This window comes from Melospiza melodia, chromosome 6, assembly GCF_035770615.1.
Source record: "Melospiza melodia melodia isolate bMelMel2 chromosome 6, bMelMel2.pri, whole genome shotgun sequence".
NCBI classification, from domain to species: domain Eukaryota; kingdom Metazoa; phylum Chordata; class Aves; order Passeriformes; family Passerellidae; genus Melospiza; species Melospiza melodia.
In genome coordinates, this window is record NC_086199.1 from 49,174,316 (window position 1) to 49,198,903 (window position 24,588).

At 40.1% G+C, this 24,588-nt stretch overlaps 2 protein-coding genes across 2 annotated transcripts in view; one reads left to right on the forward strand and one right to left on the reverse strand.

Moving 5' to 3' along the window:
- Positions 1 to 210: 210 nt before the first annotated feature.
- EIF3M (eukaryotic translation initiation factor 3 subunit M) lies at positions 211 to 14,772 on the forward strand. The gene is made up of 11 exons (XM_063160559.1): positions 211 to 330; positions 1,619 to 1,751; positions 2,710 to 2,848; positions 3,210 to 3,333; positions 3,744 to 3,838; positions 8,286 to 8,369; positions 9,643 to 9,742; positions 10,160 to 10,241; positions 13,301 to 13,444; positions 13,993 to 14,053; positions 14,481 to 14,772. The coding sequence occupies exons 1-11, from the start codon at positions 289 to 291 to the stop codon at positions 14,599 to 14,601; spliced, it is 1,125 nt and encodes a 374-aa protein (XP_063016629.1). The 5' UTR covers positions 211 to 288; the 3' UTR covers positions 14,602 to 14,772.
- Positions 14,773 to 15,284: 512 nt separating this feature from the next.
- CCDC73 (coiled-coil domain containing 73) overlaps positions 15,285 to 24,588 on the reverse strand; it is a 48,451-nt gene continuing 39,147 nt past the window's right edge. Inside the window, exons 15-18 of the mRNA XM_063160558.1 lie at positions 23,065 to 23,233; positions 21,182 to 22,711; positions 18,374 to 18,498; positions 15,285 to 15,742 (exon numbers count right to left, since the gene is read on the reverse strand). Coding sequence (XP_063016628.1) covers positions 15,563 to 15,742; positions 18,374 to 18,498; positions 21,182 to 22,711; positions 23,065 to 23,233 — 2,004 coding nt within the window. The 3' untranslated portion in view covers positions 15,285 to 15,562. The remainder of the gene's footprint in view (positions 15,743 to 18,373; positions 18,499 to 21,181; positions 22,712 to 23,064; positions 23,234 to 24,588) is intronic.

The window sequence follows — 24,588 nt, forward strand, 5'->3', positions numbered from 1 at the left end:
GAGCGAGCAGGGCCGTGCCGGGCAGGGCGGAGCGGGCAGGGCAGGGCCGTGCCGGGCAGGGCAGGGCGGAGCGGGCAGGGCAGGGCAGGGCCGTGCCGGGTAGAGCGGAGCTGGCAGGGCAGGGCAGGGCCGTGCCGGGCAGGGCAGGGCGGAGCGAGCAGAGCCGAGTCGGGCCCAGGGCGGTCGGAGCGCGGGGCCCGCCCGCCCGGCGCGGGAAGCGGAAGCGGCGCGTCCTGGCGCGGTGGCGGAAGCCGCTCCGCCTTTCCGGAGCGCGGCGTGCTCGGAGCCATGAGCGTCCCGGCCTTCATCGACATCACCGAGGAGGATCAGGTCAGCGTCCCCGCCGAGCGATGGGCCCCGGGCCGTGGGGCTGGGCCGAGCCGTGCCGGGGGAGCCAGCCCGGGCCGGGCCTGCCCCGGCGGGCGCTCCGAGGACTCTTCCGGGCTCTTCCCTACAGAGACCGAGCAGACGATTAGAGAAACTTGAATATAGTGGCTGAAAGATAACGCGGTGCTTGCAGTTCCCTCTTAATGTTCCGCGTCTGTGGCACTTCGTTTTCATGGCTCCTAAGCACTACTTTTTATTTAGGAGAAGAAAGCGGGTTCACATATGGGCATTACTTGGGTTGTGTGGAATTCTCGGTACTGCAGGCACGGGAAGGGGGAATTCTGTGTTTGAGCTGCTGCTTTGTTATGCCTTTGGCTTTGTTGCCAGTGTCGTTGAAGTACGTATGTGTACATACATGTTTATGTATACACAGTGTGTGCGTGTACACATTGGAAATGTGCAAGAAATAGACACACGACTACCAGCCTTCAGCCCAGTTTTCACTTGCCATGATGCCTAGTACAGCTCCATCAAGTAGCTGGTGTGAAACATCCTCAGTACAGCAGTTTGTCCCGGGGCATTTAGCTTTTTCTTCTGGTTCCAAAATGATTTGACACTGTACGAGATGTAAATGTCACAGCAGCCTCCTGGTCACAAGTGCCAAATGTTGTATGGTGTCAGATTGTTTGTGAAGGGTTATAGCTCTGCTGGTGAAGCCCTGAGTTATCATGAATAGGCCTGTTGCTGAGGGAAGGGTATTTTCTTGGTGTTGTTTAAGTCCTAACAGTGTAAAGCAGCTCATGACATTATGGGCTGAATGGGGCTTTCTACCCGGTTTAGTGGGATGTTCCTTGCCCGTGGCATAGGTGTGGAACAAGATGATCTTTAAGGTTTCTTCCAACCCAAACCGTTCTATAATTAGATTAGAAACTGTTGTGAAGTTGTGAAGACAAAGTTCTGCCCTCTTTAAAGTCCCTTTGTTTATACCTTTTTTCTTTTCTGGTGAACAAGCAACTAAATGGTTTCGATGTTTGATGTTTGCAGAGGGAGTAAAAGAGTAAAACTTTAGAAGAAAGTGTCTTATAAAAACTTATTAGGTCTGCAGTGCAGTACCCAGTTAAGTGACACATTGACACTGTGAGAAACAGCTCTGTGACCTGTTCAGTCACTGGCCAAACAGCAAGTTCAGTATCTGGCAGAACAAAAATCTGCAAGAAGTTTAATTGCTTTGACTTTATTATTCGCAAAACAACTGCTTTGTTTTCTCTGTGTTGTCTTTCTCTTTTTTAAGGCTGCAGAACTGCGAGCTTACCTGAAATCCAAAGGAGCAGAAATCTCTGAGGAAAACGCTGAAGGTGGCCTTCATGTGGACTTGGCACAGATTATTGAAGTGTGTGATGTGTGCCTGAAGGAGGATGACAAAGGTTTGCATTTTAAGTCTCGTTGGTTTTGCTGTTTGTTGTCATCAGTGCTTTCAAGCAGTAACAGTTGGCAGAGTTTAGAGATGTGTAGCACTAAAACACAAGCTGTGCATCCTCATAAAACTGGAAGTGCACATTTCCCACTTTGCCCTGGAATATTTGCATGTACTCTGCCCCTCCTTTCTCCAAACATCCAGCACTCTTTGAAGAAGTCAGAGGCTGAGCTAGACTCTGCTTGTTACAAGGGTGTAGAGACATGTATGTAAAACAGAGCTTTTGATGCTCAGGTGTCTTTTTGGGGAATAGATAATGTTTTCCATATGTAATGAATTTTCTTCTTTTTCTTTGCTTAACTGATAATTGGGCAGACTGAAAAGAAAACACAAAACTGGTGTGGTTGTGTTTGGAAAGGATGGAACACCACACTTTAAACAGGAGCTGGGGAGGGTTTGTAATACACTTCAGTGTTCTTGAGCACATTTTCCCTGTGGTCTGGGTATCCCTTGAGCTCCTGGTGAAATGTTTTACTGTGCTTGAGCACTAGGTGTTACTGTCCTCACTGTAGAACTGTGGGCAGTTTCCTGGATGTGCAGGAGGAAGCAACTGTGTGGAACCTAGAGTTCCTCTGATTTCTCCTGTGTGTAAACAGAATTCAGAGCAAGGGTGATATCAAACACCACCTTCTGTGTTGGCCTTAGAGGGGTAAGTTGTCTTACCTGGAGGTTTGTTGGTGTAAGCCCACTGAGCCAAGTGTCTGGTACATTCTGATGAATATCCAGGTTGGCATCTTGGCATTTTCTTTCTTTTACAATTCTTGCTCATGCAAAGTGGTAATTCTATCAAAAGTATGAATTGCTATTATCAAAAGTATGAATTGCTATTATCAAAAGTATATCCAGCCCAAGGTAGCTACTGCTTGCTGCTTGCAGTTTCCAACAGCTGTATGTTTTGGTTGATGCAGATGTGGAGAGTGTGATGAACAGCGTTGTCTCTCTGCTTCTCATCCTGGAGCCTGACAAACAAGAAGCACTGATTGAAAACCTGTGTGAGAAGTTGGTGAAGTTTCGGGAAGGAGAGCGCCCGTCTCTCAGACTGCAGCTGTAAGTGTTGGGCAGGGCAAAGTGAGACAAAGAAATTCTGCCTCTGAAGAGGAAGGATTTTCTTGTATGTCCTTCAGTCAAAGTGTGGGGTGTTGCTGGAAGCAGTCTTTTACCTTCTGTTCACTGTCATAAAATAGAAGTACCAATTTTTTTTTTCCATGGGTGTTCCAAAGTGAAATTAATATGCATAGTTTTCAGCTTTGCCGAAAATGATTACAAAACTGGAAGCTGTTCCAGTTCATGGATGTAAGGTGCTGCCAGATGCTTTGTACCAGCCTGTGTGTTAAAAGAACATTGACATGCACTCAGGAATGTTTTTTTGGAAGGTCTGTAACTCCATTGTTGGTTGTTTGTGCTTTAGCCTGAGCAATCTCTTCCATGGCATGGACAAGAACACTCCTGTGAGGTACACAGTGTACTGCAGCCTTCTCAAAGTGGCCTCGTCCTGTGGTGCCATCCAGTACATTCCAACTGAACTAGATCAGGTAATTAAGTGACCCTTCAAGCTGTGGCTTTTGTGTGAGCTGTGCTGCACCTAAATATTAGTCAGAGCTGATACAGACCATCTCTTACAAATTGCCATGAAGCTGATTAGAGAGATGCAACACCTCTCTTGTGAGGGAAGGCTGAGAGCATTGGGATTGTTCAGCCTGGAGAAGAGAAGGCTCCCGGATGCATTTACTGCAGAACTTTAAAGGGGGCTCATTAAAGAAGGAGAGCAACTTTTGACATGGGCAAATAGTGATAGGACAAGGAGCAATGGGAGCATGAGAAGAAGAAAACCTTTGTGCAAGATACTTTTACTCCTTTTCTGCTTGGGAGAAAATGAGGAGGATTTGTAGTGGCTATTTTAATCTTTTCCTGGATGCTTCTTTTTCACTTGTATTCTGCCTAGGTCCGAAAATGGATTTCTGACTGGAATCTGGCCACAGAGAAAAAGCACACTCTCCTGAGACTGCTCTATGATGTCCTGGTGGACTGCAAGAAAAGGTATAAGAGACAAGTCATACATACTAGACAACTCTGTATTTTGATGTACTATAGGTGAGCTGTAGGGAAAGTATTTCTCACAGGACTTGTAAAAATTAATCTGTACTGATAATTCAATCCAAATACACTTCTGGATTTTTAAAAAATACTTTTAAGCACTCTTGCTTGCATTAAACCAGTGTTCCCAATAACATTAAAGTTAGTAGTGAATTAGCTGCAAACCAAAGACCAAATAACATTATTCCTTTCTATAAATAATCATCTTAGTGCATTGTAGCATTATGCCAAGTTTATTATTTAATTGCACTTTTGACATTTTAGTGCATGGCAGTGCTATCTCTTACTTAATGATGTGGGAAGGCTTATGAATCATAGCTAACAGAATCAGTCTTTTTCTGTAAACATTACCTTCAGGACAGAGCTTTCCACTAGTCATGGAAATTAATGTCCACAGAATACCTGCTTGGCCATTTTGAATTATTATCCTGGATCATAAGAAGCATCTTTGATCTAACAAACTTGGCAGACCACTGTCTTCTGGCATGTAGAGTAATCCTGTGTGTATGGTGCCTGCAAACAAATGCAGGTCTGAACTGAGAGCTGTCATCAGTTTATCTTACAGAAATGATGCCGTGGATTGACTGCCCTGGCCAGGGCTGCAGTGATGGGCTGCTGTCCAGTGCTTTGGGTGTAGTTCCACAACAGCTCAAAACTTCTTAAACCTGTCCCTGCACTTTGGAATGGTGATGTGGGAGGTGTGTGTTGCTTCCCCCTGCCCTTCCACTCTGTTTTCTGAGTTACTTTTTCAAGGTTTTTTTGATTTTCATAGGGAAGCAGCATCAAGCCCCTTCCACTGCTGACCCACAGTGTACGTGTGCATTTTCAGCATTTGCATAACCTTGCAGTGCTGCAAAAGGAAATTCTGTCCTGTAGCCTCTGTTCCTGTCCCCTCCAGCTGCCAGTACCTGTGTGTGTTGGTGCTGCTGTGGCATTTGTGTGACTGCACAGGGGCTTGGCCTGGGGACATGACCTTGCTGGGGATTTAAAAAGGCAAGTGTGAAGCTGTCACAGGTGGAGAAGAGTTTCACCTGTCAGGACAGTTGGCTTATTGTGCCCTGCTGGAATTGTAGCCTGGAAATGCTGCATGAGCATAGCAGGATCATAACCTCAGTTTAAGGATGACTAATCCTCATGGAGTAGTTACTCTGTGAGCTACATTACTGGGAATTCCTGTTTGTAACACTCAAATGCTTTTGCATCAATAGTTCTGTATGGCAGATTTCAGATGGTCAGAATTAGTTCAGAAATGTTAGTCACAGATCTTTTCCATGGCTTAGTGCTTGCCTTGTTTCAGAAATATTACACTGATGACATTCCTGCTCTTCCTCACTTCCCATCCTGTTGATTTATTGTGATATTTTAACTGCTTTCATTCCCAAACTTAATAGCCAACTATTTTTAGCTAGTCTTGCTATCAAACCAATGGATTAAACTTCTAGTTTGTTTCCACTGCTACCAGTAACCGTGCTACTGAATGATTTTTTGCTTGCTAACCATAGGTGATTTTTTAACACAGCAAATAAAACCTTCCACAAACCCTGTAAGACTCCTGCACTCGTTGTCCAGGCAGTGTTTCAGGGCACTTGCACTTCTCTCCAGAAAAGAAAACAAGAAGTGACCCTGGCACCTTTGACCTGGTTCAATCTCCTGGATCAGTGGGCAGTGTTTGCAATAGTATGGGAAACTCACAGCAGCATTCCAGCTGTAGCACTCAGGAATGCTGCTCTATCCAGCAGTATGGGAAGATAAGTGGGAACTGAAAAGTACATGATAAAAATCATACCTCAGTTATTGTTGATGTATAATCATGGGAAAAGAACTAGATTGTTAAAGACAATTGAATTCTTTTGTTTGCTTGATTTCTGTTTTAACTTTGGTCAGTGTGGCAGAAGAGATGGTTTTCTGTAGCGAATTAGACTTACTCCCAGTGGATCTCCAGTATTGGTAATTAATAGATTGGTAGCTCCTAAAAAGAAAATGTGCAGAGGTTGTGTGGTCTCCGTTTTCCTGCAGTGACAAGTGAAAGTTTCTTGTATCAAACCTTTTCCAGCCACCTTGGTGCAGTTTAAAGCTGGTCTCTTCTGGCAGGATTCAGCAGCTTTGGCCCTGCCCAAGTTAAATTCAAACAGGTCTGGCAAGTCTGGCCATTAATCCTTGTAGCAAAAAGCTCAGCATGTCAGGCACCTGCAGAGTTATTGTTTCATTTCATTTTAGTTCAGTTTAATATCATGTAATGTAGAGGGACTCAATTCCAGCATCTCACTAAGTTACTGAATGCTCTGCTGTGTTTTTTTTGTTCCTTTTATCTGCCATCACTCTTAAGCTCTCACTGGCTTCTTGTCAAGTTATGCATCTAAACTGTCAAGTGGAGCCAAGAGCACTTATTCAGGCTGTTTTACTGGAAAAAATGTTCACATTTGCACCTAAGGTGAGACACATTTAACAAGCAGCTGTGGTAAAATAGTGATCAGTATTAGTGCCTAAACAGCCTCATTTGAAGTAGCAATCTGACACTGAATAGAATACAAGACTGCCATAGAATATAAAGGCTGCCATATGAATAAAATAGAATGTAAAGGCTGCCATATTTGCTGAGGTTCACAAGAATTTAGCACCCAAAGTTTGGGAGTAATTGTCTTGTAGCATTCTGTTGTTTCCTAGAAAGAGAAGTGAAAAATTCCACTCTTTCCCCACTTAAAAAAAAAAAAAAAAAAAGGCAGGGAATTGAAAATACTGTTTGAATTTAGTTAAATGATAGTTTTCAATTTTTGCTGCTAAGGGAAAGATTAAGAGAGGAAAAAAGGTGCCAGAAAACTGTAAGACAGCTCTGAAGTGCACAAGAACAACTGCTGAAAAGCTTTCATTAAATAAGGAGTTGTGTATTAGGTTGAATAGCACATGAGCTGAGCCTCTCTGATTAAATATCTGTATGTTGCCATTCTTGTATTAAAGTGGTCCTTTGTCTCCTAGAACATTTCATTTTGGTAAGATTTCACCAGTGCTAAAATCATAGTCAGTCACAGACTGATTTACATGCAAATGCTGCCTAAATTAATTTTTTTTTATTTTCACTGATACAGAACTATGGGTTCATCTAGGTCAGTATTGGTCACCAGGGTAAAACATAAGCTGACCTCTTTAATGCTGGAGTTTTAAAACAAATGTTTCACTAAAGCTTATATCCCTGAATATGGTTCTGGAATGCTGGGATCTATAGAAAATGCCCCTGCCTGGGGACAAATGTACATCCAGATTTTGTATGATACTGGGTGTTGCCCATCATGTCTTAATATTTGTGCTGCACATCTCTCAGATCTGGTCAATTCTCTGAGAACAAACTTCACCCTATGGAGTGGCTGTCAGACAGTGGTAGGGTGAGATTTCAGATAAATACCCATATAAAGACACTGTTCTTGTACTGCAAAAACCATTCAGCCCCATGCTGCTGTATGGGTTAAACTTCTGGCACAGCACAGAGCATACTGGGCATCTTGTGTTGGTTTGTTCTTCCCTGTGCAGGTGATGCCATTGGCCTAAGTCACTAATGCAAATGGAAATTTTATTCTCCCAGTGTTTTGTTTTCAGGAAAATTGTGTGTGCTTTTAGACCATGTGGGATAATTTGGTGTAAATTTTGCATCAGCGGTTGCTGGCCTTGATGGTGGTAAAACTGTGAAGTGAAAATAAATCAAAATCTGTTAAAATGACCCAGTAACAATCTCAGAGCAGGTTTGCAATAGTTTTGCTGTTGTTTACAAGATAATCTGGGTGGACAAGGCTGTAGGTTTGCTCAGCTTTCTGAGAAGGAGTTGTTTGTCCAGAAGCTGTCTGTCTGTCAGAGCAGTGCTGGAAGCTTCACAGCAGCCGCAGCCAGTCTCACTGCTGGCTGTATAATTTCATCAATAAAATGAGCAGCTCTCACTTAGAATACTTGAAGAGAGAATCTGTGAAAGAAGAGAGCAGCTTTTATACAGTCGTTTTCCTGACCATAAATATTCTTTAAGAGATGCCATTTTACATTTGAAATAAACTTTGCAGCGCTACTTATTGCGCAATGATTAAATCCAGATGTGCGCTAGAGGAGCATTCTAGTGAACCATATAAAGCTGTTCCTAGCTCAGAAAGCTTTTTCCATAACCAGCAGGTAATGCATCAGTTTAAGAGAATGAAATGAAGGGTGAAGATAAACATTTTGTAGAACAAGAATTGAAAGAACACATCCAGCTAATTTGTTCTCTCCACTAGAATTAAAAGGGATCATCTGCATCTTTTTCAAATGTGATTTAATTTGACCTATAACATCATAATGGAATTATTTAAATATTTGAGTGCCTTGTTTGAACTATTTTTTCAGCAATCCTGAGGTAACTTAATTTTTTTTTCCATAGTGACACTGCAGCAAAAGTGATGGTGGAGCTATTGGGAAGTTACACAGAGGACAATGCTTCCCAGGCTAGAGTTGATGCTCACAGGTAAGACTGACTTCCCAGTTTCCTTAAAAGTAACTTTTCCTCAATTGCCAAATGATTTTGATCCCCATACTATTGAGAGGTTCAAATGGCCTGGCAGGCCAAGGGCCCTGCCATGCCTCTTGTGTAGCTTTGCTGACTCAGTCAGGAGTTTGTCTCTGCAGTCTGCTGTAGGTCTGGCTGTTTGTAGGCACAGCCAGCTTTATTCCAGTGTGCAAGGGCACAGGAGAGTTCCTGGTCACTGCTGAGAGAAATCAGCCTTGGGTAAGGACTTGACATCAGCTGTGCACTCAAAATCTGTACTGGAATCCTTTATTTCAGATGGTTTTACTTTTTGCCTGTTTTATTATCTGACTGTGAGCATTCTTTTCAAAGAAAGAACATTGTTGCTGTGTTCTCTATGAGCAAGTCTAAAGGATGTGAACTGCACAGAAATAAGCTTACCTGTTGAACAAGCTGGGACTAAACTGATCCATAACAGTGCATTTTCCCCACTGGCCAAAATGAGTAAAAGCCTTTTGATGTTCTAACCATCATGGTTTTTCTTAGGAATTAGTGCTTTAGGTTGTGCCAGATGTGCACTACCATTAGTTCTGAAGGGAGTTGTTTACACTTAACCATGGAGGAAAAGCAGGATGACTCCTTAGGAAAATGAGTGTCTCTGCCTCAGTGGGACCTTCCCTGGCTCCCCTACAGCAGCCTGTTCCCTGTGAGAACTCGTGTGCCCAGGGCTGTGTCTGTGCAGAGCTCGGGTTCTCTGCTGTGGCAGAGCCAGCCCAGACTCCTGATGTGCTGCTGAGAAAAGCTTTCTTTGCAGTTCCTGCTTCTAGGCTGCAGCTGCAGCTGAGAAATCCTGGGCCTTGCACTGTTAGATGTTGGGGTTTTTTCTCTCTTGTGTCACGTATTCAAATATAATTAAATCTTCCAAAACAACTTAATTCTGTGAAATTTTAGGAGCACAGTAGAAGTACCTTTGTTCCTCCTAGGAACAAAGGCTATGCTGGAAATAAATGCATAGATGAAAACTGTAGGGTGATCTGTGGTTTGACCACCTGGCACATTTCATTTGGAATACTGGACAAACTACTTTAATGCTTCCTGCTCCTTGGTTTTTCCATCTGTAAAACGAAGTTTAAAACTGGAATGTGACATTTGTTATTTCTAATAATAATTGAAAACCCTTGTTTCCTAGAAAGCAAGGAAGAACAAATTGAGTTGATCTTAGTCATAAAGATGTGAACTGCTTTGAAAGCAAGCATCTTCCTTTTCTCCTCAGATGTATTGTACGAGCATTGAAGGATCCAAATACCTTTCTCTTTGATCATCTTCTTGCCTTAAAACCAGTCAAATTTTTGGAAGGAGAACTTATTCATGATGTAAGTAACTTTGTTTATAGTGAGATGGTTTGATAACAGTAGACTGCTTTGTTTTAATGTGTCTTTTGAAATTCATTAGAACAGTTATCTGTGTCAGTAATCCTGAGCTGCAATGTGCTGTTTCTTTTACAGTCTTTAAAATTAAAATTGCATGTGAAATGTTTCTCTTTCAAAGTTTCAGAAACTCAGTTACAAGTCCTGCCCTCACTTGAGTTCTGTAGCAAATCTTAAGTCTGGGGAAAGGAAGTAAGCTCAGCACAGACTGCCCACATCTATTGCCAGAAGGCAGAATTTCAGCTCTTAACAGCTTATTTTTCTGTTCAATACCCATAGTTTCTGTCAGTATCTGTCCAGCCTGCAAAGAGGGAAACCAAGATAATATTTAAACTGTTCTCATGTTTGTTTTCCATCTTTTAGCTTTTGACAATTTTTGTAAGTGCTAAACTAGCGTCCTATGTCAAGTTTTATCAGAACAACAAAGACTTCATTGACTCCCTGGGTAAGTTTTCAGATCATTACATTTCTGACTATTTACATGGTTTAAGGTGTGGAAGCCACAGAGTAATTCAATTTGAATCCAAGTATTGAAGCAAGGAAATTTCAAAACAGATCAAAGTTTGTAGATGATAACCTTGTAGACTGTGAGCTGGCCATCTAAGCATGGTTTGTTCTCTGGAAACAAGCTGGTTTATAGCTTTGGAAGAGAACTGTGGTTTTACCCACTGTTTTTTTCTCTTAGAACTCCCCTCCTGAAAGGTTTAACACATTCATACGCCAGGCTAGGCCAAAGATCACAACTACATTGAGGAAACCACCAGCTTGTATAAATCTCCTATTTTTTTTAATGATGAATAACTTTGTAACAGCAAATACCTCTGAGCAGTGAGATAAAAGCATGCAAATTGTGTGTGTGTGTGTCTGCCTGTGCTGATGCATTAGAGCCAGCAAGCCACAGTCTGTCCCAGTTAATTTGTTTCATCACATGAAGCAATGTGATGGAATGTTAATGTCAGCACCCTCTTTATTTACACACTGTGGAAAAAAGGAGTAGTAATTAACACTTTGACACTCCCCCGTTGATGTGTAATTGACTGTTTCAAAGGAGCACTGGTTCATAAGCTATTGCATGCATTAAAATTACGTTTTTTATATTCCAGCTTTTTAGGACAGGGGTCAGTGACAATGCAGAAATTGCTCAATGATGCAGATTTTTTTATTACTGCATTAAGGTTTTGACATATTGGTAATGAATAAATGTTTCCATAAAAATATGATATTTTTTTAATAACTTTGATTTTCAAATGACACTTAAACACTGCCTTGGATGCATGTGAGGAAAGCCATAGTTTTGCTAAAACAGAGTTTAGTGCAGCTTTTTAACACATGCATTATTTTGTTTAATGGAGTGTGATGCAATTCTTAGAATAATTGCTCTCGGAGCTTTAAAATGGTGGTACTTTGGGTATTAAAATAATGGAAATACCAGTAGGATTTTTGGTGAATATAGCAGCAAGTTTTTGGTAGCTTGTAAATGTGTCTGTACAGGAGAAGTGTATTTTTAGTCACGTGTATCTGAACATTACTTATGCAGACATCTTATGCTTTTCTTTCTCAGGGGAAAGTGGGTTTGGGGTTTATCTTTTAGGTACTTGTTCACAGAAATTTGCTGAAATTGCTGTTACACCAACATTTGAATAAATTTATGGAAGATCAATTGCACATCTATGTAGCATTAATTGTATTACGTTCGGTTGTTGTGGTTTCTTGTGCCTCCCAGTGTCTGTGCTTCTCTCCATGAATTAATTCAGTGTGTGAACTTTCAATATATCTAAGATTGATAAAATCTCAGTAAAATCCTTAGATACCTGTGCAACTGTTTGGAAAGACAGTCTTACCTTCCACTTATGCTGATTTCTCTGTGGTGTGCCCCGAACCTCTCTGTGTCTTTGAGCAATGGACAAGCAGAGATTTGGAGTTAGCACAGATGGAAATGCTGGGAACTGAGTGGCTCAGGCATGGCTTTGATAAACAAGGGCAGTTTGGTCTAGACAACAATGCAGTTTTAAGATGAGGCATTCAAAAATTACCTATTCCTAAATGAGATTTAGAGATTTAAATCAGATTTAAACCATACTTTAGACATTTTTTAAAAAATAACTTGCCAAATTTTAAAGGCTGTTTAGAACAGGATTCCAGTGGCAGTAGAGCATGGGCTGTAGTTGTAACCCCTCCTGGACCAGGACCAGTCAGAAGTGGCCCAGGAAAGCTGTGCAGAGCAGGCTCCCACAGGCAGCATCAGTTTGTTACAATTTGTTGTTTTATTAATGCTGACAACTTAGGCCAGCAGTAGCATTATCTGTGTCAACTGCATCGCCCTAACATGGCCACAGTTAATCTGGCATTATCAGCAGTCTTCTTCGCAAAGTTAATCAGCATCTCATTTGCATTTGTTAATTAGGGTTAATGTGTGCTAATTGATTTTTTGATGCTTGTAGGGTTCCATTAAACCCAGTTAGGTATAGTTGCTGGTGCTCCTCATTCATATGAATTATGGTGATCTCGTTTTTGTTGAATCAGTGCCAAATAGGGAACCTGCATCATAATTACAGCTAATTAACACAACATGATGTCCTGCACTAATGTGCTTCCCTGCTAGTGTATGGGTGTTATAAATTCAAACTTACATATTTACTGAAGCTATGGGAATGTTTATAATGTCGTTCTAGAACAAAAAGATTGACACTCATTTTTAAGAAACTTCTGCTGGATCTTAGGTGGTACCTCATGGACCTTGGCACTAAGAAATGCCTTGTTTCATTTCAGTGACTTAACTTGCTTGACCCAGATGTTTTTCCAGGAAAATGGTCTCTCATTTAGGCATGCAAGGCCTTGGCTCAGTTCCTTGTGTTGGCATTTATGCAGCCATGTAAAAGCTGTAGCCTGACCTCAGTATCCGTTCAGCTGGTTTTAAACAGCAAGTTTCTGAGCCACACTGGATGCTTACATGAGCCTCATGATGCCTTTTCTGCTGTGGACAGATAAATTCGGTAGCAAAATGCTTTCTTCTGGCACCACAGTGTTCTGCTCAGGAACAATCACTGTGAGATTCATTTTCCAGAAACCACAGGAGAATGAGTGGTGAGGCTCTAAGAAGAGTGCTGGCATAACCAGCTGTGGATTTTCCATTTTGTTGCATTGCTGTTCTTCCAGGTGATGCAACTGAAAATTTCACTTGCACTCTTACCACTTCAAATTCTGTTTAGGTGATGTTTTTACTGCTCAAAACCCAAAAATTTTGTAGATAATACATTTTTGCTAAAAGCAACTGAATCTTGATGAATTAACAATGGAACTTGCCATTTTAGCAAAAGACAAAGCAGATGCAGGATTTGGTATTTCACCTCAAAAACACTGTTGACAATGCAAAGTAGAATATATTTCAATGTGAAAAAAAATTTAAATTATTGGATGCATATATATTAAAAATAACATGAAAAGCAAATTATTTGTATGAACTACAATTAAATCATTAATTAAACTATCACCACTTTTCCTCAGGCTTGTTGCATGAACACAATATGGCCAAGATGAGGCTCCTTACTTTCATGGGAATGGCTGTAGAGAATAAAGAAATCTCATTTGACACAATGCAGCAGGAACTCCAGATCGGGGCTGATGATGTAGAAGCTTTTGTCATTGATGGTAAGAACTGTGGTTCTGCACACAGTGCTCATCAACAAGACCTTTATAATCTTCTCAGCTAATGTTAAATTTTAACAATATTAATTTTGATTCCTGTGCTTTTTACAAGTTAAAGCTGCACAACTTCATGTTTAAAGACAGGCCCAACTGTTGTGTTCTAACCAGTGTTTTTCTTCTCAGTGACAGGAACTGTATCTCCTGTAATTCTTCACAGGACTAATAAATTGTTTGCAGGTTTAATTTGTCATCTGCTTTTGTTTGCTGTCATTAAAACAGGATGTGTTTGTAGGGGAGAGAAGTTCATAAAATCTGTACAGGATATTGCTTTTATAGATTGGCACCAAACAATAGGATTCGTGCAGGACCTTCATATTGTTACATCATTTTGTTTTTCTGCCGACTAGACCATTAAAACCATCAGCAAAACAGATTGGGTGAACTGCTGAGTTCTTACGTTTGTATTGATCTCATTTTGAACCATTTTTGTGCAGTTTAGTTCCTTTGCACTATCATGAAAACGTTGCTCAAAACAGCATTGTTTTTTGCAGCTGTAAAGACAAAGATGGTGTACTGCAAAATAGATCAGACACAGAGGAAAGTCATTGTCAGGTAAGACAATTCTACATGGCATTTTGCAGAACTTCATGTGTTCTAATTATTTCACTTACATTTGTAGAATATTCTAACCAGAAGCAAGGTATTGTTCCTAGCAGTTGCTGCTAGTTAAATAGTTGCTATTTATCATAATTTTATTAAAGCTCACACTGAATGTGATTAGCTTATTTAATGAAAGAGTCCTACTTTCCAGGACATTTCATTTAATGACCTACTAGTGACAGGAATACTAATGACTGTTGTTGCTTTAAATATTTGGGAAGGCTACAGAATTCTCTTAACTGGTGAAGTGAAGCCCTTTCTAGAGAGAAAATTGGAATTTTCCTATTTGCTCATGAGAGTAAAGTAATGCTGTAGAAAAATGATTAGGTGAGTGTGACATCTCTAGTAACCTTCTCCCAATTTTGTTTTACTTCTCCAGTCACAGCACACATCGGACTTTTGGAAAGCAGCAGTGGCAGCAGTTGTATGACACTCTAAACACCTGGAAACAAAATTTGAATCAAGTGAAAAACAGTCTCCTCAGTCTCTCAGACACCTAAGAATTTTTTTTGACCTAGTAATATTGCTATAGATGAACTTTATTCAAAACTTTGATAATTTGTGAATGTTTCCAAAAAAATGTATGCAATTGGCCTAAAGAAGCGAAATATTCTAAACTGCCACACCAAGAAAGGAAAAAAAAAAGAGGCAATAAAACTAACATGGGAAAATGTCTTCTGTTGATTTTCTTACATAATCAGCAACAAGAAACTGGCAATATTGGTTATGTTTCTTTTGTTCATTTTACAGTATGGGGACTTTTCTTTGCAAGAGGTGTGGGGAGGAAGTGAGGGAGGTCAGAAAAATAATAGTGCAAGTATTTCTAAAGTAAGAGAAAATTTCCCTTCAACATAAGGGAGAAGAAATGTGAACCAACAGAAGTGAAGCTTCATGAAACCAGATCCTGCTGCCTTATTTCTGTAGTCATACCTGATCCTTCAGTGTTGGAAGGGACCTCACTGATACAGAAACTACAACAGATAGACTTCAATAATTTGGCAATAAAGGTGAGCAGAAGATTCTGCTGCCACTTAGAACTGCTGGACATAGTTGTAAATGTTTGCAGAACCCATTGCATCCCAAAACAGTTGGAGGTGATTTTGCCTGAAAACTGAGTGAGTAGTCTGTCAGAGAAAATGAATTGAACTATTTCAGCCAAAACTTCTGAGGAGCAGGAGAAGGGTACAGTTGATTATTTAATTTTACAAAACATACATAAAAACATTAACTGATGAACTTTTTAACTTTGAGCAAAGCCAATAATAACTTGAATTTGATTGCAGAACCAGAACAAACATTAGGAGTAGGAATTGGATACATTTTGGAACATAAGAACTGTTAACATGTTATATAAACATGAAACTACACATATATACCATATTCTAGGAATACCTCTACAGTCTGGGTTAGGGAAGTGATCTGTCTGTGCCTAAAAGCATGCTTATCTCCTGGTGCTCATCTTCACTGGCCTTCTTCATATTTTCTCTTTCTTGCTGAATGAAGTCTCTCCAAATTCAGTAATTTCTCAATTCCTCCTATTTGGTTTTGTATACTGGAGTTCCTAAGAGAGCAGCTGTCCTCATCTTTGAGTGCTTTGTCACTTCTTGCTGGAGTGACAAAAGCAGCAAATCCTTCTTTAACCTGACAGGATACAAATGTTAGCAGTTGATAACCCAGTGAAATTCACATACAGAGGTTCAGATTGTTGGATTCTGTTGAGCATTAAGAGAGGAAATGTTAACAGGAAAATAAATCAATTGGAGAAAACACATTTAATTTGAAGTGTTTGCCTTGTATTTGACTTAGAAAATTTGATAATGACAATTACACTTTTATAAACCAAACCTTAACATAAGACTTGGATCAAGAGTGTGATTTAAATAAGACAAGCTTTTATTAGAATGCAGATTAGCAAAATAAATAGCTTAATTAAAGAGTTTAATGTTGCAATTGACATTTCTATTGCTAGGCAAGCATTTGATTAACAAAACCCAAAATCATGAAGTTTATAGTGTTAACTCCCTCTCCACTTCACTGTATGGATTAGAAAGCAAACATCAGTAATGCACAGTCTGTAATAGATTGGTTTTTTTTATGTTAAAGATCTTTTTGTTCTTTTGATAGTTTTAATTACTCTTTGATATATTATTGTTAGCTACTTCTATCCCAATCAAAGACAGATGGCAACACAGTAGGGAAACAGGTTTTTTGCCTGATGAGCAAAACCCTTGCATATGAATGATGAGTTTCCCACCTGTAATGTGGGATTGTGTGGCTCTTGGGGGAGCAGCATGCAGCACCAGCAGCTCCCCTGCAGCACTGGCTCTGTGAGCTGCAAGGTCACCTCTCAGACTCTGCTCCTGTGCAAGGATTACAAGAGGAGACCTTCCCCCTCTGCTCAGTCATTTTTTAAATATTGGGCAACTGTGCCCCAGCCTTTCTATGTCTTTATCAGACCTACTTTTATTTTAGCACATTAATTTTGTGCCAACGCTTACCTTCACTAGTGTATAAGCATTTCTTAAAGTTTAAAATATGAACAATAAAATTAATGCAAATTGTTCACTATTGCATTTGTAACAATGCAGGCTGAAGGTACTGGTACTTCAGGTCAGTAATGACTGGCATCTCCCTTGTGGTGAGGAAATAACTTCTCCATTTGAGCAGTGAAAGTTTCAACCTGTTAATTCCCTCATGCTTTTCCCCAAGGCCTCAGCAACAAACAGGTCATACTGCACTGCAAGCCACTAGTGAAAATCCCTATGGAATAAATAGCATGTGGGGCTGAACCTGTCCTGTGCTGAAAACTGCATCTTTAAACTGACCTGGGAGTGCTTATTCATCCTTACTGTGGTACTTAAGCATGGACAGACTGATGTTTAAATCAGTTCTTAATACTTTTACTAGAATTATAAGTGCACTTGTAGAATTTCTATAATTTTTATCCCCTTTTAGAGTATTGTACTGTGACTGATTGAGATTACCCAAATTGTAGAAGGCTTAAGTCTGCTCCAGTTGCAATCATACATATTAGTCAAAGCAAAGGAAGCAGCTCCCAACAGCTTGTTTATCTTGGTCATTAAAATGACAAAAAGTTGAGAACAGAAGGCATTAGAATGACACCAAGACAGAAAGGAAGGAGTGCACTATTACAGGCTGAGATTTCGTAGATTAAGGATTCAGAAAATCTAAGGTGAAACCAGAAAGGCACTGTTCTTGTCCATCTCCGCTTTTTCTTAGCTAGCAGAGCAGGAGCTTTAGTTTGGAGGTGACAAAGCAGACAGAACCACAACCAGATAATGAAACACAGCTTTACTTCAGCTTCAGTAGTTACATGGTGGAGTTCACTCAGCTCCTGTTTCCACCTCTGAGAAAAAGCAAGAGACACACAGTAAATACCAGCACTGTGTTTGGTGAAAAATGCACCTCAGTGTCATTCACAAGTAAAGCCAAGCCAGGAAAGTTGTGTAATTTCAAACATCAGTCTTGTGAATGTCAAGGATTGTGGATGGCATCAAAACCTGATTATCTGCTGGTCAGCCAACTCTGCCACTTGAGACCATTGTACACCTCATCCAGAGACAGCCCTAAATACCTGAGAAATAAAAATACCTCTAGAACCTCTTCTAAAAAGGAAAGGTCAGCTGCAGCTGTAAATTGTTGTATCACTTTTGAACCATACATTCAACATTGGGTCAAATTCTAATAGAGCTGTTCAAGCTCCAGAGTCTAACACACATCTGAAAATGCAGTGATGAGGCATTGGGAAACAACAGGTTTGTGTAATGTTACCCTATAAAATAACATTACTCTAAATAGGGCATCACATAACTACAGTGTGTGATAAATGGATAGGCTCTAATTCACAGATGTGCTGAATTTTTATTCTTCCATGGATTCTTTTAAATGACATGGTCTTATCAAGTAATAGAGGAAATAATGTTTTTATACTTTTACATTCCACTATTTTCCCTTTTTTTTTACTTTAACTTCTACTTTTACTGTAAGTGATGATTTTTATTAGGGTACACAATAGACTAGCCTCTTCCTCCCCTCCCAAACAGACTGGTTAGCATCTGTTTGATTCATATGCTGTGACTTTTTCCTGCTGCTTTCTATCAACCTTAATTGTGAAAAATGGTGTCTTGTTGCCCTTTTGATATTATTTCGGAGATTGACTCAGCCTTAAAGTATCCAGATGGGTACAGTTGTACAAATATCTGTGGAATTAGCTCACTGAGGTCTGGTCTGCAATATTTTTAATTGACTTACATGTTCTGTGGGAAAAGAAGAATCATAAAAAGCCTTTGCTGTAGCATTCCATTCTTCACTAGGCTCTCCCTGGTGGATACTGGAGGCATTCAGAGTGTTGGCAGCTCTGTTCAAACTGCTAGAACCTGATTGACAAAAAGGAAATGGTAACAACTGCAATTTAATCTCCAGGCACTAATTGTGAATGACTAAACTGGTTTACCTCTGATCTTAAAAAATCAAATATTTTTGTTTTAAATCCCTGGATCTTTGTTGTAGGCTTTTGCCCTTCATTTTTTTTCTTTCACATGCTTCATTTATTTTTTTCTATAAAGATGAGGTATATTTCTACTTTGATAAAAAATGTTTTCTGTCATTTTCACATATTAGGTTAATGACAGAAAAGTGATTTATAGTAAGTATATGTATTCTAAATATTCTAACTGAATATGTTTTTTCAAACACTATTACTTTAAACTGACTGTCTGACAACAATAATAAAATGCATAATTATTGCCATTATAATATGATATTCCAGGGTGACTTGTAATAAAAGAAGACATGAATACAAAGCTTTTCAGACAATCAGAAACTATTTTTAATGAGGAGTCTTTGTGTTAATGGCTCTGATGTTTCAGGTGGTCAGGCAATAGCCACCTACTAAAGGTAGGAAAGGCAGGTGAGTAGATTAATTACAGACAAGTATAAGCCTCCAGTCTCTCAGAGGCTTCATGCAGCAGCAGCAGATTCTGCTGCAACCAACATCAAATTCCTTGCAAGGTGAAAGCACAAGGATTCTGTCACAGTTCCTCACAATGCAAACAGGAGCTGTTCTGCCACTGCACAGATGCCTGTGGATCACTGCATTGACAGTAAAACCTTGTTTTGCTGTGAAAATGCAGCTACCTCATGGTCATGTAACAATTATTTCAGAATACTGACATTTTCTCTTGGGAGGAACAGGAAAATGGTTATGTGTTTTTCTTTTTTAAGCATCTGCCAGGAAGATCTTTCCCATTCCCAGTTCTTTCCTTCATTTACTGATGTGGAGTCTCTGCTTTCTGAGAGCCAGCATATAAATAGTAAACTGCACTGTGGTTAGGCAGTAAGAGGAATTCCCTCAGATAGATTTACTAAACTCTTTCACCAATTCTCTTCACCTCTAGCTCTCCCATATGCCTAAATGGGTTGTGTTCCAGTCAGTATATAGTATAGCATACAGGATATAAATAAAAAGATTTAAAATATAGGTCCAGTGCCCACATGGATTCCACTGCAGGTCTGCAAACAAAACAGCACAAACCCCAAGCACAACAATCACTGGGAGCTGCAGTGACTTGTGGGAGCCCTCACAGGGAGGTTCTGCAGCACTCCCAGACAGCAGCAGCCTCAAGGAGGGACCTATCTCAATTTGGCAGCATGAGGCACATCTGGGACACAGACCAAGACCCTCATCATGAAGGTTTGCTGGAATTCAACTGAGGAAACTCAACTGAGGGACTGGAGTTAGCTGCCCACCAATTCCTTTGGATGAATCTCTGAGTCACTTGGATTTCCAGCACTTTGCATACAGAAAGGTTTCTGATGAGAAGAGGAGGAGGAACTCACAGGGAAGAAATTTAGATAGCTCTGTCTGTTCTTACAGAAAAGATACATGCAGAACATCATGGAACTAGGCATTCATTTTATTGAAACAGATACCAAAATTCACATTATTAAAAGAAATAATGTGCCATCTGACATCAGGATTCTGGTACCTTGCTACCACTACTGCTGGTTTAGGCACAAAAGCATTTCTGAAACTGAACTTCAAAAAATGTGCATCAGAACATAAATATCCATAAGCATGAGACCAAGGACAGAAACAATATTACATATAGAGCTAAATTCATAACAGAGCAATGTAAAGGAACCAGACTGCTGGGTTTCTGTCTGCCACTGGCTGCAAAACTAAGGATGGGAGTCTATTCTGCTCTTGGTATCTTCAAGGACCAAAGGTGAAAACACTGCACCAACAAAAACTCTACAGACACAAACACCCTGTCCTGTGGATCCTGCTCTTTGGGAAACACCCAGGGCTCCAGTTTTGGGGTAATCTACCAGCTCATTTTACTGCAAAACAAATCTAAAATACAGTTTTTCCTCATCTCAGTAATGATTTAAAAACCCATGGAATAAAGTTCATATTTACTTTTTTCTATGTGCAAAATATTGCTCAACAAATAATAACCAAGTGTCAGTAGTAGGGGATTAAAATGCTCCTTGAGCACCTCAAGCTCCATGTTTTCCAGAATATAAAGAATATAAAGTCAGAATATAAAGTCCTTTCACACACTCAGCACATTCAGATGGTTTTAATGGTCCATCTAAATTAGAGATGTACAATAAAATAAAAAATAAATTTCTGTAAAATCCATTCAAAGAAGCATCTACTGGCTCAAAATCTACCCTGATTCTGATGCAAAATGAGAACACGGAATAATTTGCAAAAGCTGCTCAATGCTTTTCTGATCCATGCAGAGCCCTGATAGAATATGTTCCACATTAGGGTTAGCAATGCCTGTCAAAATTCAGTTTGTCATTGCACTGCTGTTATTTTACAAAGAGAAATATGAGAAAAAAATATTTAATCAACGAATTGATTGACAAGCTAACTAAAGCTGTTTAGTTGCATTTATAACATAAACAGAGCAATCTCACCTTTTTATGATATAACTAAAATGTCAGGCTTACATTTTTCTACACTAAGTTTAGATATAGACATTTCACCTTCTAATAATTTTTCTAAGCACCACATGGTTCAGAACATTAATGTTTATATTTTCTTACCTTGTCCTGCTTCTCCACTGTCCCCATTTTCACTGAGATCTTGACTCTGTGTGTTTGAAATAATGTTTGTGTTTTCCACTAAGCATGGTGGTTTCTCTTTCAAAAGGGAAGGCTCCTTGGAAGCTGAAGTCCACGTAGCTTGACCTCTCATTTGATTTATTCTTGAACAAGAACTGAGAGCTAAAAAATTCAAGTATAGTGGAGTTTTCTCAGCTTTTTTATCTGAGTTTGGAAGATCAAAGGATGACCTTACACTTATGTTTACTAAATTTCCAGATGTTCTCATGGGTAAAGAGCATGGTTCTTTCAGGTGACCCTCAGCAAGCTTCATTCCTGGAACTGTTCCACTCAGTGAGTCTTTTTTCTCTTTTAACAGTGTGTTATTTGTTGAAGCATTAATCTCCAGGGAATGTCCAGTTTTGATGGAGTGTATCTGAGTACCACTGCTAACATTTTTATGTGGAATTAGTTTATCTGCACATGCTCTATCTGCTGGGGGGGTTTTGCGAGCAATTTCGAGACGATCAGCCTTTACTGGAGATTTGGCTTCAGCATTGGAAGTCCATGTGTTTGTAGCATTTCCTGTTTGTTTAGCACTGCTTTGTTCAGGTTGATTGCTGTGCCTGTCATCTGCATTTACTCCTCTCTCAGTTTTTGGGGGGCATAAATTCAAAGTACCTACAAGAGATTTATTATCTCTGCATTCTTTTGCAGCAGCATCATCAGCACTTGTGTTATCACAACAAACAGTTGGTGGATGTTGAGTATCAGCTGCCAGAACACCAGTGCTGTTCATGTTTCTGGCATTGTCATCATTTCTGCCTTCAGCATCTACGTGTGTCTGTTCCAGAGGAAGTTTATCTCTATGTAAACCACTCAGATTGAAGTTTTTTTCTGTTTTATGTAATTCACTGCCTACAGAATTGTCACTATTCAGCAAGCTGCATTTTTGGTATTCTGCTTGAGAATTCTCTTTAGTATAAGGTAGGATGCCAAAACTTAACTCCTTAGCTTGGTGGTTGTCTGTATTTCTCTCATGCAGAGCACTCTTCTCAGTGCAAAGAACAGCTTCAGACTCAGCCTTGGGTGCTTCAGGTGTAAGGACACTTTTGTTGTGCTGTCTGGTGTCTGAGTTTGCATCTGCCTTGGCACAAGCTGATTCACCTGCAGCATTGCACAGTTCTTCCTTGCTGGTGTCAGCCTCCTGCCCTCTGTTTCTCCTGTCAGCACTTACAGTCTCAGCACTGCCCAAGAAGTCCTTCCCTGTTTGTGTGGGGTGTGCTGCCAAGGGCTCAGTGCTGTCCTGTGCCTTTTGATCTGAATCTGCATTGTTTTCATCTGGTAATGTTCTGTGTGCTGCTCCTTCTGCCTCTCTGCATCCAGGGCCGTGCATTTCCCAGGTGTGTCCTTGGGTAATTAAATCAGTATCTGTGCAGAGGGTGCTCCTGGGAGAAGCCTCCCTTTGCTTTGCTTCACAAGGGCTAGCAACATTAATTTCATCCTTAAAACTGTTCTCAAGAACTTGGGACCCTGTAGAGTGAGGGCATTCTCTAGTTAGTGACTGATAACCCAGAGGTTATGTAATGCTTTATTTTTACAGTTCAGAATTTCCAAAGAGGTGGACTCAACATTGATATCGATAGTGATATCTTATATTACACACACAAGCCTGTCAAAAAGCTACTGAAAGTAAGTATTGCACTGTGGTCACTTGCAAAATATTTATGAACTGAGAGAGCAGAGAATATACTAACATCCTGTAGATTTTAGGTACGACCATTTAATTCAGGACTTAAGCCCTCTCTTGTCATATGCTACATCTGAAAACATTTAGCCTTTCTTAACAAAACTACTTATCTCTATTATCCATGGAAGGTTATTACTTTGATCTCTCTTTAATTCCTCAGTGCTTGAAGACTGGTCCCTTGTGTTTTTTACTTCAGTTTCTTCTTCGTTTCCACAATTACCATATTTTCTTATTACAGACTGCATAAACTCATGTTCTTTCTGAAAAGCGTGTATTTCACTGTCTTTTGAGTGTTCTTGACCACTCTAGCATAGGAAGGAACAAAAAAATCATAGGTATTTTAGTAATTTACTATAGCCACTGATTAGGTAAAAAGTTCAGCACTGAGATTTAAAATTAATTTTACATTCTGATGGAAAACAAAGACCTGAAGCACAAAAACTAAGTGTAAACAGAGGAAAAGAAAAAAGCAGACTAATACCCTAGAAGAGTAGGAAAGAATTCAGGTCCTGCTATATTACAGTGCACAAAGTTATACATTTGACAGAATTCCTCAGTGGAAGGAATTTGAGCTGTACATGTGGTGGTTGGATTACTTCCTCTCTCTGCTGGCCCACTCAGTGACCTGCTCAGTGATTCCATGTGCAAAAATCCTGCAGGATTGCTGTTTACACCCAAACACATAAACAACATACACACAAAAACAGCACAAGCACATATAAACAACTTTTCTTTCTAGCAAAATGCCCAGGACTTTTAACTTCATTTCACAAGGCTTCTGAATTTACAATCCCTGACATTAAGTTTCTCATTCCCTCCCAAATAGCTTTTCAACTTCGATTTGAGTAAAATTCAACAAGAATTGAAGCCTGAAAGATTTGTCTACTTAAAAGTCTAAATCACTTGTCTACTACTGCATTGTGTATTTGTGTTCAGTTTTGAAAGCTGCAGTCAGTGAACTTCTGTGGAAACTAGGGCCTAAATAGTGAAGAAAATAAAATCCCACCAAAAATAAAAGCAAAAGGAGACGCATCCTTTATCATCATCAACTGTCTGGCAGCTGAAGACAGGAGCACGTGCTGGCTCTTGCCCTAAAGACAGGATATAAAAGAGGCAGATGTGGGAGGGAACTTAGGCCATAAAAGATGTGGGGAAGAGCTGAAGACACTTGGGTGGCTGGAGGTGTTGCAGAAGGAAGGCTGGGATGTGGGAGGGAGTTACAAGGGCTGTGCCTGGGCACTGGGTGTGTGGGGAGGACAGAGAATATTGCAGAGTGGAGGGAGGCAGGGAGGCAGCACTGCTAAAAAATGGGGCTGTTGCAGTGCTGGCAGAGTAGGGATGTAGAACACAAATCTGCTGGAAAGAGTTTCCTGCAGCTCACAGGAACACCCTGAGGCTCCCAGCTTTCCTGGTTTGGGGGAGGGAGGAGTCATGGTAAATAGAGGAGGGTCCTAAAATCATTTTCCTCCACCCTCAGTTTGAAGTGTTAGTTGAAATTTCTCTTTTCCTCATGTTTTATCATTATTTTCCCTGTCACACTTGGAAATTATATATATTGCACATCTTCTTTTCTAGGTTTTTAATTAAAATTGCTTCTTTTGTCAATATAGCCCTGGCATCACACTTTCAAGCTTATTGAATACAAATAGTAGAAAATTCC